The sequence below is a fragment of the Protobothrops mucrosquamatus genome, unplaced genomic scaffold, assembly GCF_001527695.2.
Source record: "Protobothrops mucrosquamatus isolate PMUCROS unplaced genomic scaffold, P.Mucros_1.0 scaffold_280, whole genome shotgun sequence".
In the NCBI taxonomy this organism is placed as follows: domain Eukaryota; kingdom Metazoa; phylum Chordata; class Lepidosauria; order Squamata; family Viperidae; genus Protobothrops; species Protobothrops mucrosquamatus.
In genome coordinates, this window is record NW_015386356.1 from 969,790 (window position 1) to 988,927 (window position 19,138).

The following is a 19,138-nucleotide window of genomic DNA, read 5'->3' on the forward strand; positions in this document are numbered from 1 at the left end:
TAGTAAATGAAGAATAACAGGCATGACCATTCAATCAATATAAACGTTAAGTAATCTTTTACAAACCACCTTGATATGTTGCTTTTCTTAGTTCTAAAATGTTGTATTATTTATAAAATAATGCAAATATTCTCACTTTTATATGAAAATAGACTACTGCTCTAAATTATATAATTATATGAATTATATAACTCCACCTAGAATCATTGGATTGGGGTAGTCTATAATTTCTGCTAATTTAGTAAATAATATACTATAGTAAATATGACTGAAAAGGTCTGACACATGTTAAGAATGTTATATTTTCTAAATAGACCAGTCCATCTCAAAGATAATTGTGTTGTTTAGAGGACGAAATAAGAATTTCATAGACTATGCACAGAATCTTGAAAACTTCTAAAGTAGTGGATGGAGAATTTTTTGCAACAGTCTGCAACAGACTGACTTGATCATCTCTAATATGTGTTGTTTTATATTGTCCTCTGTAGCTTGTTTGTAGCATTGTTTTTTTATTTCCTCCGGGGTTTCATATTTGTGTTATAATGTCGTTGCCATGTTTTATTTTTTGCATGTCATTTCAGGTGTACATTAACGTAATAGATACAAATGATCACAGACCAGAATTTTCTCTGTTAGAATACCAAGTCGTTATAGCAGAAGACATTTTGCCAGAGACAGAAATTTTGCAAGTCAGTGCCTCAGACAGAGATGAGAAGAATAAGCTAACTTATACTATGCAAAGCAGCATGGATCCTACCAGCCTTAGGAAATTTCGCCTTGATCCTGTAACTGGCTCACTTTATACTGTTGAAAAGTTGGATCATGAAGTCATCCATCAACATGTTCTCACAATCATGGTAAAGAACCATTTTTGTGCTTGTTCTTCAGCTGAAGTACTAAACGTTGCCAGGAGTATGTGGATACAAATCTGAAAAACAAATAATTAATTAAATGTTTGGCTTTTCAGTAAAACAGTAAAACATTCATAAGCAGAAACTGAAATGACTGCAGGTCAGCTACCCTCTTACACTTATACACAGCACATATCTTAACCATTTATTTGTTTTTGCTTAGGAAAGGTTTGTGGGGTATGTACGCTGGGAAGCCGCCGTTCCCTAATTTTTAGAATGCCTTCCCTTTCCAATACACTCATTAACTCTCATCCAAACCATACTTCGATTTAACTCTGAGATTGAGCTGTAAATTAAAAAGTCGTTTGTTGAAGTGTTAATTCTTCTGTAATACTAGTTACATTGGCCTTTGGCAACTTGTTATCTCGAAATCCACAAGACACTGGCTTTAAAATGAAATATCCAAATTATAAGCCTGTCAACTCACTACAGCAATTCTGGGTGGCTTATGTAGATGATAATAGAACTGACCTACTTTATAAGAGTTTTGTAAACTTTATTGAGATGACGTATTTGAAAGATCAAAAACTTTCAATATACTATAAAATACTAATGACAGCTAATGTTACTGTCTTTTTCCACATTCAAGCTGTTGAATATTTTGTTCATTTCTATTTTGTTCTTGTTTGGAAGGAATTTCACTTTGAATATTATCAAAGAGAGGACCAATTAGAAAGAAATGCTTAACTATTATTACTCCTTTTCCCCATTTTAATTCCTATTTCTTCCTTGTCTAATCTAACTAAGATTTATATAAAAAGCCATCCATAACACTAATCATAAGCTTGTGAATTGTGCAGCAATATTAGAAACACTCACCCACCTCACAAAAGAAATAGGCAAAGTAATAATATTTATTCTCTTGCATTATTTATTTGTATTGAGCAAATCCATTTCTGTAGGATGTAGCATGCATGACCAGTAGTTCTGAGAATTTGTTTAGAATAAAATTACATGTAAAATGGAGTTTTTGCTGATTTGATAAAATAATATGCTAATTGTTAATACTGTATTAATTATTTTAGGTACGAGATCAAGATGTTCCTGTCAAGCGCAACTTTGCTAGAATCATCATTAATGTTAGTGACACGAATGATCATGCTCCATATTTCACCAGTGCTTCTTATGAAGGCCAAGTATACGAGTCAGCAGCTGTGGGATCCATGGTGGTTCAAGTTACAGCATTAGATAAGGATAAAGGGGAAAATGCAGAAATCATATACTCTATAGAATCAGGTAAATTCTAATATTTTCAATATCATGTTTTAAAGATTAAAATGTAGTAGTATAAAAATATCTACAGTTTCCAATATGCAAATTGTGACCAGACCTATATTGTTCAAAATAGTGCAAGGCTTACTTTCAACAGTATTTGATCTGCACTGAATTTATTTCTTTGTTTGATTTATTTATGTAGCATGAAGCAAAATAGTATCCCTCCCCAAGAAGAAAAATCCTCAGATTATTAACCATTAAAATTAACCAATGATTGGTTACTTTTGTTTTGCCCCTGTTTTAAATTTAGCTGAGTAATGGCTCAGTTATTTTAGAAGAAGTTAAAAAAAATTAAAATCTGTATATTATCTGGAATATGCTACACTAAAAGCAGGAAGGAGATTAGAAATGTCTGTTTCTAGGATCCAAAAGATGATCAAATATAGCTGAAATGAAATAAGCTACTTTAAAAGGAAGTTCCCATAAAGCAAGAGGCATCTCTGAAAATGACCTGTCTATCTAGGGTCATACAGTTTTCCATTTACAGAGTGATGATCTCTGATGCAGTAGATTTCCAACCAGACCTTCACAGCACAGAAGGTTATATGAAGGTTATATACTTTTATTTAAATACAACGGTTAGAACCCCACATTTGAGTTTAGGTTGTAATCTGTCAGTTAAAATGTATGAAACATAGCATCCCATGTTGTGTGCATTTTTAAATAAAAACTGTATCTGGTCAAATGTCTGTTTCCAATTTGCTCCCTGTCACCCAATCTTTCTCTTCTTTCTTTACAAATTCTTCTTCCTTATTTATCCAAAGAACATTGTGGGAGGAAATGTTAAAACTTTCTCAACATTGTTTTTTCTGGTATATTCAGCAACTCTACTGCTAAAGCATTAGGGCAAATATTTTAGGCATATGAAATGAACATTCCTTAAATGCTTGTAATGGCTTAAAGGATTAGAAATGGGATATTCTAAGAATGGCACTCTGTTTATGACTTTCAGTAATAAAAAAAGGTTAATATCAACAGCCTACCCACATACATAATTTGAACATATTAATAAAATCGGTCATTATGAAGTGGTGGATTTAAATTTTGCTTGCTATGTTCTGTAATTAAAGCATTAGGAAAAATATTTGCTGTCTTAATTTTTTGGAATTTCTCAGGCAGTGTGAAATGCCAGAGTATTTTCTGCCATTCAGAAAAGCCGATTTGTTCCTGCTTTTATTCAGCAGTCAGAATGGAACTGCATTTTCTCAAAGTAAAAAATTTAATACAGAGCCTCAAGTCTATACATTTTAATTGGGAGTAATTTAGCTGAAAAAAATGTTTTAATTAAGCCACTGAAGTGTTTTTAGATTTAAAAATAATGACATAAAAGAACTGCTAATGAACTACTAATTAAGCTTCAATTGAGACTTGATCAAAGGACGTTTGACTACAATTTGCAGGCTGGATATTTATGGAGAAATCAGTTTTGAAAATGTGACCACAAAAATTAACCTTCCTCCTCCCAAAATATTCCAGATTGCTATGGACTTAGAGAAGCAGGGTCAGAGGACTCCATCCATCAGCAGCCCACTACATTCCTATTCTGCACATAGGGGCAGGCCTTCTCATTGCTTATAGCCCACTTGATTTCTTCTTCTGACTGCATAAAATTTCAGGCACCTACAGAATTCAGTTCCTTGCTGGCTACCAGCTGGTGGTACAGTGGTTAGAATGCAACATTGCAGGCTAATTCTGCAGACTGCCAGAAGTTCAGCAGTTCAATTCTCACCAGCTCAAGGTTGACTCAGCCTTCCATCCTTCAGAGATCGGTAAAGTGAGGACCTAGATCTGTGGTGGCGAACCTATGGCATGCGTGCCACAGGTGGGACGCAGAGCCCTTTCTGTGGGCATGTGTGCTGTCGCCCCAGTCCTAGGCCTTCAGCTGGGTTTTATAAAACCTTTTCGCTTTAGGCCTCCGCTGCCGTGTGCAAAAAAAAAAGGTTCAATCAATCAATTTCAACTTCTCGCGGGAAAAAAAAGATCTCACAAAGTTGGAATTGATTGAACTTTTTAGTCCCACCCAGTCTGCCATTACCACTGCATCCATGCCCACCCAATGGGCCACGCCCACCCAGCACCCGACAATACATAAGTGGGTTTTGGGCTGCAGTTTGGGCACTCGGTCTCTAAAAGGTTCGCCATCACTGACCTAGATTGTTGGGGGCAATATGCCGACTCTGTAAACTGCTTGGAGAGAGCGGTGAAGCAGTATATAAGTCTAACTGCTATTGCTATTAAATGCAAGATTCATTTAAGCTTTTTGTTTTACTTCAGCATAAAATGCCATGGCATTTAAAGGACATTTGTGCTTTATATTATTTGAATCTAATAAGTTGGTGTTCAGTTAAGTACAGTTGGCAGTCTATAGATTTATGTAAATAAATTATTCATTTTTTTCAGATCATTAATTTCTTGTCCTTTTGTTTTTCTTTCTCCCAAACAGGAAATATTAGGAATGCTTTCAATATTGATCCAGTCTTGGGTAGTATTATTACTGCAAAAGAATTGGATCTCAGGATCCAGGATGAGTACACTTTGATGGTGAAAGCAACAGATAAAGGGATCCCCCCAATGAATGAAGTCACAGCTGTGCACATTTCAGTCACAATCTCTGACAATGCATTGCCCAAGTTTTCCTTCCAAGAATATTCTGCAGAAATCAGTGAAAACAGTAGCATTGGCAGCTTCATCATCATGGTTATTGCATATAGCCAGTCATCTGTAATCTATGAAATAAAAGAGGGTAACATAGATGATGCCTTTACTATCAACTCACATTCTGGTGTTATCGCCTCTCAGAAGATTCTTGATTTTGAAACCTTGCCTTTTTATAGTCTTATTGTTCAGGGAACCAATATGGCTGGCCAGTCCACTAACACCTCTGTACTGGTGCATCTTCGAGATGAGAATGATAATGCGCCAACGTTTTTGCAATCAGAATACACAGGACTCATCAGTGAATCTGCTTCGATTAACAGTGTGGTTCTAACAGAGAGGAATATGCCATTAGTGATTCGAGCTACAGATGCTGACAAAGAATCAAATGCGTTACTTGTCTATCAGATTGTTGAGCCATCTGCCCACAAATATTTTGCCATTGATTCTAGTACAGGAGCCATTCGTACAGTAATGACCTTGGATTATGAAGAAACCAATATTTTTCACTTCTCTGTACAGGTATATGATATGGGAATACCACGCTTATCTGCAGAACATGCAGCTAATGTTACCATTTCCGTAATTGACATCAATGATTGTCCTCCAGTGTTCTCTAAAGATCTGTATGAAGCAACTCTTCTAGTGCCAACATATAAAGGAGTAAAAGTTGTTACAGTAAATGCAAATGATCCAGATTCAGAAGCCTTCTCACAACTCATGTATTCTATTACTGAAGGCAATATTGGAGAAAAATTTTCAATCAATTCCAAGTCTGGGTGGATAACTGTACAAAATACAACTCAGCTAAGAAGCCGGTATGAATTGACAATCAGAGCATCGGATGGCAGGTTTTCAACCACTACATCTGTCAAAATTAATGTAAAAGAGAGCAAGGCAAATCAGCTGAAATTTACACGAAGTTCCTATAATGCTGTGGTCCAGGAAAATTCCACAGAAGCGAGAACAGTAGCAGTCATTACTGCTATAGGAAATCAAATAAATGAACCTTTGTTCTATCAGATTCTAAATCCAAATAATCGATTTAAAATCAGTTATACTTCTGGAATTCTTTCAACCACTGGAATACCATTTGACCGCGAGCAACAGGAATCATTTGATATTGTGGTAGAAGTGACTGCAGAACATAATCCATCCATAATTGTACACCTTGTGGTAAAGGTCACTATAGAAGACATAAATGATAATGTCCCTGTCTTTGTCAATCTTCCATATTATGCCACTGTTAAAATAGATACTGAAGTTGGTGAAGTGATTCACTATGTCACTGCTGTAGACCATGATATTGGTAGAAATGGTGAAATACAGTATTACTTCAAGGAATACAGTGACCAATTCCAAATAGGGGAAACTGGTGAAATCACACTCAAGAAACAGTTTGATCCAGAAACACTAAACAAAGAGTATCGTCTTACTGTGGTAGCCCAGGATAAAGGAGAACCAAGTTTATCTGCTGAAGTAACAGTTCCAATCACTGTGGTAAATAAAGCCATGCCAATATTTGAAAAAACTTTCTACAGTGCAGAGATACCTGAAAATATCCCAGTCCATAGTCCAGTGGTTCATGTGCAAGCATATAGTCCAGAAGGACTGAAAGTGTTTTACAGCATTACAGATGGTGATCCTTTTGATCAATTTAATATCAACTTCAATACTGGAGTTCTCAATGTTATTGCCCCCTTAGATTTTGAGGCCCATCCTGCTTACAAATTGAGCATCCGGGCTACTGATTCATTGACGGGGGCCCATGCTGAAGTATTTGTGGATATAATAATTGAAGACATCAATGATAATCCTCCTGTCTTCACAGAGCAAAGATACACTGCCACCATTTCTGAGGCATCTATAATTGGAACATCTGTTGTACATGTCGGGGCCACTGATGCTGATTCTGGAGCAAACAGAAAGGTTTCTTACCACTTGGTAGGCAACATTAGCAAGAACAATGATTATTTTGTTATAGATAGTACAGGGCTCATTCTGATAGCAAGGAACTTGGATTTTGAACAAGCTCGACAACACACATTGTTGATAAAAGCAATAGACAGTGGAATGCCTCCACTGAGCAGTGACGTTGTTGTAACTGTTGATATAACAGACCTGAATGATAACCCACCAGTGTTTAACCAGCTGCTTTATGAAGCTAATATCAGTGAATTGGCTCCCCATGGGCACTTTGTAACATGTGTAAAAGCCTCCGATCCAGACAGTTCAGATTCAGAAAAGCTTAAATATTCCATACTAACAGGCAATGATAACATGCATTTTGTTATCGATAGCAATACTGGGGTCATCACTCTTTCAAACATACATAAACAGACTCTGAAATCAGTTTATCATCTCAATATATCTGTCTCTGATGGAGTCTTCAGAAGTTCAGCTCAGGTTCACATAAATGTAATTGGAGCCAATTTGCATAGTCCTATGTTCAGTCAGAATGAATATGAGGTAGAACTAGCTGAAAATGCTCCATTGCATACCCTGGTGACTGAAGTCAAAGCTACAGACAAAGATACTGGCAGTTATGGGTCTGTAACATACCATATTATGAATGAATTTGCAAAAGACAGATTTTATACTAATGAGAGGGGGCAAATATTTACTTTGGAAATACTTGATCGTGAAACTCAAGCTGAAAAGGTCATCTTTATTAGGTTCATGGCTAAGGATGCTGGGGGAAAAGTGGCATTCTGCAGCATCAATGTCATACTTACTGATGTTAATGATAATGCTCCGCTTTTCCGAGCAACTGAGTATGAAGTTAATATTGGGTCCGATGTTCCAAGAGGTACATCTATCATCAAAGTCTTGGCTTCCGATGCTGATGAAGGTTCCAATGCAGATATCACTTACACAATTGAAGCAGATTCTGAGCATGTTCAGGAGAATTTAGAAATTAATCATTTGACTGGAGTAATAACCACAAAAGAAAGCTTAATTGGGTTAGAAAATCAGTTTCTTACATTTTTTGTTAGAGCAATGGATGGTGGATCTCCACAAAAGGATTCTAGTGTCCCCCTATATGTTAGAATACTCTCTCCTGAAATACGTTTGCCAAAATTTTCAGAACCATTTTATTCTTACATTCTTTCTGAAGATACTCCTATTGGGACTGAAATTGATATTATACGAGCAGAGCACACCCATACCTTGTTATATAGTCTTGTTAAAGGATATACACCTGAAAGAAATAAAGATGATTGTTTTGTGATAGACAAGCATAATGGAAGGCTAAAAGTTGAAAAAACTCTGGATCATGAGGTAACTAAATGGTACCAGTTCTCAGTGCTTGCATATTTTATGAATGAAAATTATAAAGTTGTCTCTTCTGTAGACATAAGTATTCAAATCAAAGATACAAATGATAATGCACCAATTTTTGAAGCCAATCCTTATGAAGCATATTTAGTAGAAAATATGCCAGCTGGATCAAAAGTCATACGGGTAAAAGCAATGGACCAGGATTCTGGGAACAACGGACAAATTACTTACAAGCTGGAGCCAACCCAGGATACTGAAATCCTGGAGTCTTTTGGCATAAATCTGGAAACTGGCTGGATTACCACTCTAAGAGAGCTTGATCAAGAAAAGCAAGACAAATACCAAATTATTGCGATGGCGTCTGACCGTGCTGAAAAAATGCAGTTGTCCTCCACCACTGTTGTGGAAGTTTATGTAGCTGATGTGAATGACAGCCCTCCTCACTTTACTGCAGAGATTTATAAAGGAACAGTCAGTGAAGATGATCCAGTTGGAGGAGTAGTTGCTATAATAAGCACTACGGATGCTGATTCAGAATATTCTAATAGACAAGTCAACTATTTTATTACTGGTAAATATTTAGAAATATATTTAGATAGCTTTAGCTGTATATGTTTTGAATAACAATAGCTTTCATCTTAAATAGACATCCTTTTATTTATGAGATTCACTGTCATGGAAGGAGGAAAATTTATTGTTTCATAACCTGTTTTATGGCAATGGTCTTGAAATATAAGGTCAAAATCTTGTGCTATTCTGATATAAGAAATGTGGAACATTAAATTAATGTGGCATTCCTATATTGTTATTCCTATCCCTGTTTTGAAGTCTTTGCACTTAATGTTTCTTAATCCATACCCATAATATTAGTAGTTTCTGGCCAGTAGAAAAATGTACAGTATGTTAAAATTATAAGTGAAAGGAAATTACGATTTTAATATGAGTATGCTGTGGAAAAGAAAAATAATATAATGCATTATTGATGCATTATGTGAAACCATCATGGTTTTTTAAAGTCTGATAACTTCAGGTCTTCTGAATTTTTCCCTTAACCTGAATCTCTCTGTTTGATAATAAACTAGCAATTGTTTATTCAACAAAAATATTACTGTACATATAGTTTTTATTATGGAACAATTACTTGTATTGATTGTAAAAGTTCCATTACTAAAGAAATACCTTTAGTAATCAGTATAGCTATCAAATAACTATCTACAGTCGGAATGTGTCTAGCTTGCATTTAGCAATGCTGGTATTTTTCCCATCTAAAATTATTGCCAGTTGGATACACTATAAAGAAGGGATCAAAGCAGGCAATAGTTGAACCTTTAAAGTCTTTAACAATGTTTGAGTAGTAACAGCTTACAAGTCTGCATATTTGTTTGCCCTGCTTATTTAGTAGTATGTAAATAACCCTTGATTTTATGGATTTAAAAAAAAAATATCCTAAAGTATTAAAACAGTATTAAAAAAACAAGATAGAAAAGATTGGAATGCCTGGGAAAATAGAAAAGGTATTTGTTATATCAAATAATGCATAACAATTATTTGAGGAAAACTTTCATACTCCTAATAGTCTAAAGCAGTGTTTTTCAAACTTGGCTGGGAATTCTAGGAGTTGAAGTCCACATCTATTAAAGTTGCCAAATTTGAAAAACACTGGTCTAAAGCATTGGATATAGGTTCTCACAAAGGTACAAGTGTCTACATACAAAACATGCCGAACCAGAATATAATTTTTGTTGAAGCAGCATTGCATGTTTTCTCAAATACAGGTAGTCCTCAACTTACAACCACAATTTAGCCCTAAATTTCTGTTGTTAAGTGAGGCAGTTAAGTGAATTTTGCCCACTTTATGATTTTTCTTGCCACAGTTGTTAAGTAAATCACTGCAATTGTTGAGTTAGTAACACGATTGTTGAATGAATCTGGCTTCCCCATTGACTTTACGTATCAGAAGATCAGCAAAGGTGATCAGATGACTCCAGGACACTGCAACCGTCATAAGTATGAGTCAGTTGCCAAGCATCTAAATTTTGATCATATGACCATGGGGATCCTGCAATGGTTGTAACTGTGAAAAACTGTTATAAGTCATTTTTTTCAGTGCTATTGTAACTTTGAATGATCAATAAATGAACTGTTGTAAGTTGAGGACTACTTGTATGCTGTTAGAGCTTTTATTTAAAATTGTAGAGGTATACACTAAATGTAATAAGGTTTATAATATCTTTTATTTTCCTTTAATAAATATGGGCTTGTTTTACTGTAATAACTTTTAACGGTTGACTTCCATGTATTGTGCATATATTTGCATAGTGCCAGTTCATCTGCATAAAATATTGCATTTTTTATTAGCATTAGATCCTCCCATGCTATGTAGCATATTGGGGAGCAAGGGATGTCGAGCATTTTTGATCTTGGACGAGTAATTCATTGTCTTCCCATGTGATGTTTAGAGTCTTGGATATATTCTTTTTTTTATTACATAATCATATATTGTCTTGCTAATTATTTAGGAGGTGATCCATTGGACCAGTTTGCTGTAGAAAATATACAGAATGAATGGAAAGTTTATGTCAAGAAGCCATTGGACAGAGAAGTAAAAGATAATTACCTTCTAAATATCACAGCTACTGATGGGATGTTTGCTGCTAAAGCAGTGGTAGAAGTAAAAGTCCTTGATTCAAACGACAACAGCCCAGTTTGTGAAAAGGTATTGGTCTGGATTTTTGATACATGCTGCCATCTAGATAACAAGAATACTATGCTCAAACTGAATTATTACTTTGGAGGGAGAAAATTCTCAAGTCCCACAAACATTTTTAATCAATATATCTGCTAACCCTAATTTATATTAATAAGATCTAATCTGATGATATTTTTAAAACTATTAAAAGACCTGTTTATTATCCCAGACTTTAGGACAGAGTGATGGCTAATCCCTTATTGGGTTAAAGTGGGGTGGGAGCTTGGTATATCTATTTGGGATCAAGCCACTTACAGATTCTTTTTAAGTTAGCTATTGTTTTCAAGAGCAATCTTCCCCAAGCTGATGCCGAAAAAGTGGTGAAACTTTCTATAATTCCTGTTCATAATCTTTAAATATTATAGGACTTGTAGGAAGGGGACAAGTGGAGGAAAGCTGAAGAGTTTTAATATTTATCTTGCAAATGCTTTTAGGCCTTGTATACAGACGCTGTTCCAGAAGATTCCCCACCAGGCAAATTCATCATTCAAGTCATGGCCACAGATGCAGATATTCGTTCCAACGCAGAAATAACTTATACATTATATGGTGCTGGCGCAGAAGAATTCAGACTCAGTCCAGACACAGGTAGTATTTAGAGGTTATAAACTTTCAGTGAAACCTTAACCCTTCTTTATTGTTGATAGGTGTTTGCATAGTTGGTTTTATGATGGTTTAGGCAAGAGAAGGCCACCATGAACAAGCTCCTTATTAGTTTGGCAGAACAACAGTTATTGAGCATGATTCTTCTACCAATGTCTAGCCATCAAAGACTGTCTAAAGTTGACAATGGAGAGTGGAACAGTGAATTTTGGAATCACTAACCCTTACCTGTTCTCCCAAATAGCCTTAGTTTGAGTCTGTCAATTACATTGATAAGACTACTAAAGCTAAAATCATGAATATAGAATCTGCCTAGCATAAATGCCAAACAAAGCTAACATATATTTGCTGCCATTGCCAACAATTCAGTGCTTTAAAGTTTTGCTGACAAGTGCTATGTTCGCATTCACATGCCCCACCTTTTAGAGATTTGAAATACTTGTAAGCTCAATACTAGTGTAATTCGTCAGTTTAAAATTGTATTTTGATTAGTTTAATATGAACAGCTTATATCTTTTTATATTTGTGAATTATTTTAGCTCTTAATGTTTTAAGTTACTTTTATTCCAGAATTACTGTTGGATGGATTTGATTTGCAAGCTGTAATGTATTCATTATTTATTATGCTGTTCCAGACATAAATTAGAAGGAAAAATAACTATTTTAGCATAAAGGAACAAGTATTGCCATGTTGGAAAATCAATCTAGTTCTGTAAAAGGAAATCCTTTGCCAATTTTTTAATCTGTTTTTTTTTTAATCAGGCACGCAGATGGAGGTGACACTGCACACTTTATACACTTGCATTTTCAAAAAGCCTTAAGCAATTCTTAGCTGGTTAAAAATTGAAAGCAAAGAGCAGATAAATGGGTTGGTTTCTCAATGGAGGAAAGTAAAAAGTAGAGTTCTGTAAAGATTGTGTTTGTCTTTCTGCTTCTTAACTTAGTTATAAATGTTTTGACAATTAAGCAGTGAGAACCAGTTTATGAATGGCACTAAAGTATTTGGTATGGTAATAACTACATGTCATTTTGAAAAGCTTCAGAGGATCGCTTTAATCTGGTCAACCAAATTATAAATGCAGTTCGAAGTACGTATTTAGTTCTTAACATCATTTGCTTCCATTCTTTTATTTTTGTTGCTTCTTTCGTAGGTGAACTGAAAACATTAGCAACGCTTGATCGTGAGCAAAAATCTATATATTTCCTTATGGTAAAGGCTTCAGATGCAGGAGGAAGATTTTGCCAGTCTGATATTATTCTGAATATAGAAGATATAAATGATAACCCTCCAGAGTTTACAGCAGAAACATACTCCATCACAGTGTTTGAAAACACTGAATTGAACACTTTGCTGACAAGAGTTCATGCTACTGATTCAGATGCAGGTATGAGTTATAGAATAATTATTTCTAAAAGAAAGCTCTACTATTTATGCAATAGTTTGTTAATTATATTTCATAAGTCTTCTTTTGTATGATACAGTCTATAACTTGTAGATGTGGCTGAGCATAATCTTATCATAACTCACAGTTCCAGTGCATGGATTGCTACTAGCTACTGCTTCCAGCTGGCAGCCAGTGTCTATGTGAATGTGAGGTCTTTTTTTTACTTTAGATCAAGCATTGTTATCCATGGGCTATGGAAAAGCTTCTGGGCTATGGAAAAGCTGAGTGCTTAGAAGACAAAAGATATAATTGTTACAAAAATATAAATGTAGGTTTTGTGGTTATGGATGAATGGCATATCAATTAACTAGAGCCATGGGCAATCAATCCATTTAGACTAAATTCTGTGGATGTATTGAACTTATGCATGCATTTGGGGAAAAAAATAGGATAAGTTTTGTAAACATTTGTACCGTGTGCCATTTAACACTAGCAGAAAGCTATATAGTAAAATAAAAGTGACAGTTGTCATTATTTTCTGCATTAATGAAAGGAATTAATTTGAAATACTGTTTAGAGCTTAATTTGCTGGGTTTTTTTATTATAGGTTTAAATCAGAAGATTCATTATTCCCTGCTAACACATGTAGATGGGCAGTTTTCTATTGATGAATCCTCTGGGATTGTTAAGTTAGAAAAGCCCTTAGACCGGGAGTTACGAGCAGTGTATCATTTAATATTGAAAGCTGAAGATGAAGGTTCACCAAGGAAGCTGTCTTCTACTGCTACTCTGGTGGTTTCTGTTTTGGATATAAATGACAATCCCCCTGTCTTTGAGTATAAAGAATACAGTGCAACCATATCAGAAAACGCAATAGTTGGGATGGAAATTCTTCAGGTCTATGCTGCTAGTCGGGATATTGAAGCCAATGCTGAAATCACGTACTCGATAGTGAGTGGAAATGAACATGGAAAATTCAGTATCGATTCAAAAACAGGTAATTGTTCATATAATTACTAATAAGAAAAAATTGCTAGCATCAATAACATTGCATAGAGGGCTGGATATATGTGTGCATTTTAAACCTTTCTATAATGTATTGTGTTAGCACAATATCTTATTTTATTTAAAAAAAAACATGAACGAGATAGAAAAATTAAGGGTAAAAGTCTTGGGCAAATTATCATGCTTAAATTGTTTGCTAAATGAAGTGTTCATGAAGTGGAAAATCACATGACTGCAACTATGCTGGAAAGAGACAAGACTAGACAATTTCACACCTTCAGCTTTTGTTTGCATCCTAACCCCTTTTCCCCAGCTTTTGGAAAATTTGAATGCCTGCTTAGTGTCTTGTACACATCATAAGTCAGTGGTGGCGAACCTATGGCACGGGTGCCAGAGGCGGCACTCAGAGCCCTCTCTGTGGGCACATGCGCCATTGCCCCAGTCCTAGGCCTTCAGCTGGGTTTTATAAAACCTTTTTGCTTTAGGCCTCTGCCACCATGTGCAAAAAAAAGAAAAAAAAATGGTTCAATCAATCAGTCAATTTCAACTTCTTGCGGGAAAAAAAAATCTTGCAAAGTTGAAATTGATTGATTAAACTTTTTAGTCCCACCCAGTCTGCTGTTACCAATGGGCCACACCCACCCAATGGGCCAAACCCAGCCAATGGGCCACACCCACACGGCACCCGACGATGCATAAATGGGTTTTGGGTTGCAGTTTGGGCACTCGGTCTCTAAAAGGTTCGCCATCACTGTCATAAGTCGTGCGATTGTTCTGGCAGCCCAGGGCTGGGAGCCATGGGTGCACTATACAAACTGTTCACTCTTTTGCAACCCCTTCTTTTCCTATATCTCCACTCTGCAAGGAGGAACCCCTGACCCTTTTCTCCACCACCTGAAAGAGCACTTTGAAAGCAGTGCAATTATGCCAGCAATCCAGGGCTGGGAGCTACAGGCACACTACACAAACAGCTTACAGTACTGTCTTGAAATTGCTTCCTCTCCAATATCTCTACTTTGCAAGGAGTGGGGATAGAAAAAGAAAAGCAACCTCCTTTTCCTGACACTTTCCTGCTACCAAAAAAGTAGGAGAAGATCAGGCACAGGACAACACATACTGACTGTAATGGTGATCATATGCCTGAGAGATGCTGCAAAGATTGTAAATAGTCATAAATTAGCCATAAAATTGTTCATGAATATAACCCATACAAACAAAAACTCCTTTGGTGTCCTTCATAATTTTTTTAAGTGAAGGATTGTGAGACAAAATATTTTTAAGAAATGCTACTCTGATTTTTCTAGAATATGAATAAGTAGAAATAAAGTACATCATGTAGGGCAGGGGTCCCCAACCACCAGGCTGCAGCCCACTACCAGGCTGTGGCCTATTTAGAATTGGGCCGCTCAAGTGGCTGGCTGGACCTCTTGCAGTACTCACACGCCTGCGCCTCACTCTTGTGGCCCAGTTCCCCTCCTCCCAGCCTGGCCGCCAAGCCACAACGTTTGGGGACTGCTGATGTAGGAAACAAGAGAAAAAATATATTATAAATTAAACAAGTAAATATGACAAATTGTCTGAAAATCCTTTTTTTATCTATGTATGTAAATAAAAATTCAAATATAGAAACACACACAAATGCACACACTTAAAAAAAACCAATCAGGCATTACTATATCATTCCAATTTTATATGATTATTCTGTGGGCTACATCCAAAGCTTGAATAATCTGCTGTAGTACTTGATATGTTATTAAATTCTATTTATACCAACCAAATGCTTAGGAAACAGAAAAATTATCATTACAAAGTCATATTAATAGGCTGGTAAATTCCTTACCCAAAATATATTGAAGAAGCCACAACTCCCAAGTTATATTTCCAGCAACAAGAGAATTATAACCAACTTCTTTGAGGTGTGAAATAAGATTTTATGTTAGGTTAATTTCATTTTAAATTAACAAAAGAAGATTACCTCAAAGCTTTCAAGCAACTGTTTAAAAAGAAGAGCATGTACATAATCAACACCAGTTTATATCCAGCTCAGTAATGCCAGCATGGCAACACATAGACAACATAGTTACACAAATGTTGCCATTATATACTTAAATCCTGATACCTTCAAGTACACAAGTTGGAAACATTTTGTGACATGTCGCAGTTGCTCCCTTGTACTTACTGTGTGGACACTTATGCACACATTTCGAGATTAGCAATATATTTGATTACAAGGAGCAAAAGATTCAAATCCTATTACAAAACCAGTCTTTAAGAATTCACAGAGGTAACAGAATTGAAGAATTGCAGATCAACAACTTCCAAAGGATTATTGTTTATTACCCACCCTAGTTTTGATTGTTTTTAACATTTATTTATTACTGATTGATGGCTTTTTAGCAGAAATGTGTCATAGAAATAATACTGTTGGAAATATTATAAACGTGATCAGCCATAAAAGCATGGATTATTTTCATGAGTGGTTATTTTCATCTCTTTCCCATGTTACAAAAGAAGAGACATTTGTTACTAAATCTGAAATAATTTACGAAGCAATTTGAAATTTATAAATTGTCATTTTACTTGCTTTAACCATTAGTGTCACTTTCTTTTTTCTAGGTGGAATTTTTATTATTGGAAGCCTTGATTATGAAATTTCCCCTGAGCATTTTCTGATGGTGGAAGCCACAGATGGAGGAACACCTTCGCTAAGTGATGTTGTAACAGTGAATATAAACATAACTGATATCAATGATAATACTCCAGTATTCAGTCAAGACACTTATACAGCAGTAATCAGTGAAGATGCTGAGGTTGAACAATCAGTCATCACAGTATGTACTTCCATCCCCAGCTTTCCTGAGATACTCCTTGCATTTTAGAAGAACAAAAATTATGCTTAAACAGCACTGCATGAGAGAATAATACTGTTCTATATTTGCTGATTTTTCTGAAATATTATTTTAAATCAAGGATACAGAATACAATAATGCCCTAAATATTAATTCTGCAAGACAGATTGGTTTAGATAAGAGTTATGAATCTGGAAAATGTTTATCCGAAAAGTTAAACAATCTGAAAAAAATCACTGTCTACTTGGTTTGGTTTTAATTGAGAAATACGTGTCTTTTAGATTCTTGCAGCTGATGCTGATGGGCCTTTGAACAACTGCATTCGATACTCTATTATAGATGGCAACCAAGGAAATCCTTTCACAATTGATACTACCTTGGGGGAAATTAAAGTGGCTAAACCTCTCGACAGAGAGAAAGTAGGGTCATACATTTTAAGATTATGTTTGTAATTATTTTAACAGTATTTCTAGAAATTATTTATTAGTTAAATATTTTGCAAGTAATTTCAATCCTTCATTTTGTCTTAATATTTCTTAGTCTTCAAATCCAAAATCCTCAATTCATTTTTCTTCTTTCAGCAAAAAGTCCATATAAGGCTTCCAATCTGTCAAAAAAAAATAGAAAAACTAAATTTCATAGTTCCTATAATTTGATTTCATTAAATAAAGTGATTTCCTCTGAACCTAAGAAAGATTTTATGGATTTTCTGCTGGCACCCAGTACTGAAAATATTGTTTTGTTTTGTTTTGTTTTGCTTTGTTTTGTTTTGTTTTGTTTTGTAGATAAGAGATGGCATATGGGATGAAGAGATAAATACTTCTAACCTTAGAGGGGGTTAAGAATGTGTTGTGATAAAAGTTGGAAGTCACTTCTTTATATTGTATTTTTTTATTATATGCTTTTTCTTCTTTTTTCCTTTTTCCTTGTACTTTTTATTCCTTTATATTCCCTTTAAGTCTGTTTGTATTAGATTTTATTATTATAATCAAAATAATAAAATAGGTAGGTAGTTAGGTGGAGAGAGAAAGAAAGAGAGAGGGAGAGATAAAAAAGAAAAGACTTTTTCTGACATGCCAGATAGAGGGACCTATTAAATAGAGAACGTCTTCTAAAGGCTTTTCCTGCTAATTGTAATGACTAGGCTACTTTATAACAGTAAATAGTTAATCTGAAAGCAATTTAGAGATTTAATTGTTAATCCAAGAATTTGAAATTGTGCCTGGTATAAACTGATTGCCAATCATATGCTTTAATACAAGCAGCTGTAGCTTATACAAGTTAGCATCATCACTGCTAGATTTTGTGTTAATTGCACTGCAATAATCAAAATAGATTAATGCTGGGAGGTTTATAGCATATTACTAAAACTGATTTATAGAGTACAGACCAGTATATATGAATTGACCCTATTGACAAAAATTGTTTCTTAGAAAGAAAGCAAGATTACATTTTAGTTATGTTGTTTGTTGTACATAGTTGATACTGTAATAGACAGGTGGCTTATATCCAAATCATTGTGTAAATCAAGTAGTATTCTTTCTCTCCAGATGCTGTGTTGTTCACTTATAAGCTATCTGTAAAAAATTTCTTAATGCAAAAGGTGGAGAATACGTAGATTCAAATATTTTATAGTTCAAAAGAATATAGCCTGCTTGTGTTAATATTTTTCTATGTGTTTCACTCTGAAGATTTCAGGTTACACTTTGACAGTTCAAGCATCAGACAATGGATATCCGCCAAGAAGTAACACAACTACAGTCAATATTGATGTATCTGATATAAATGATAATCCACCCTTATTTTCAAAGGAGAATTATACCATTATTATTCAGGTAATTCATAGATATTATATTCTAGCATTTGATGTATTCTGTTTGTTTTCTATACTTTTGGAAAGCTTCTACTTATAATGTAATATAATTCATCCATTAGAAGATTGTAAAACATTTATATAAATTCTCAGTGAGACTGGATCAATTCCAGAGTCTGAGTTTCGATAATGATATCTTTTGAATGTGTATGGATTTTGGGAGTTGATTAAATAAAGGGTCTGTGTTAATGCTAACGAATTAAGAATTTCCTTCCCTGATTCCATAAGCTAAGTCCTTATCCTGATTTTTTTAAGGAAATCCATATTGGCACGTTGCTGTTTTCATTTCCTTCAAAAATTCTATAGGACAAAGGAGAGAATCCTTTGATTTTTATTTATATTTCTAATTATGTTACTAAGTTGAGGTTGATAATTTATTTAAGTTTATCTTGCAAATGGAAACTGTTCTTTCTTATTCTTCGGAGAGGACAGAATCTCACAAATTTAGTTTTGCCAACATGAGAAATGCAGGTCTTTTTTTGCTCTCTACAGAAAGAAACAAAGTATAGCATAATTGAAAGGGGAAAAGGAACTATCATAGCTCAATGAAC

At 34.9% G+C, this 19,138-nt stretch overlaps 1 protein-coding gene across 1 annotated transcript in view; it reads left to right on the forward strand.

The window, feature by feature from the left end:
• Positions 1-374: 374 nt before the first annotated feature.
• The window catches only part of FAT1 (FAT atypical cadherin 1), a 41,554-nt gene continuing 22,790 nt past the window's right edge, over positions 375-19,138 (forward strand). Inside the window, exons 1-11 of the mRNA XM_015831773.2 lie at positions 375-428; positions 582-857; positions 1,937-2,147; positions 4,630-8,694; positions 10,643-10,839; positions 11,307-11,460; positions 12,627-12,860; positions 13,468-13,857; positions 16,482-16,696; positions 16,996-17,133; positions 18,406-18,549. Of these exons, the coding sequence (XP_015687259.2) occupies positions 375-428; positions 582-857; positions 1,937-2,147; positions 4,630-8,694; positions 10,643-10,839; positions 11,307-11,460; positions 12,627-12,860; positions 13,468-13,857; positions 16,482-16,696; positions 16,996-17,133; positions 18,406-18,549 (6,078 nt within the window). The remainder of the gene's footprint in view (positions 429-581; positions 858-1,936; positions 2,148-4,629; positions 8,695-10,642; positions 10,840-11,306; positions 11,461-12,626; positions 12,861-13,467; positions 13,858-16,481; positions 16,697-16,995; positions 17,134-18,405; positions 18,550-19,138) is intronic.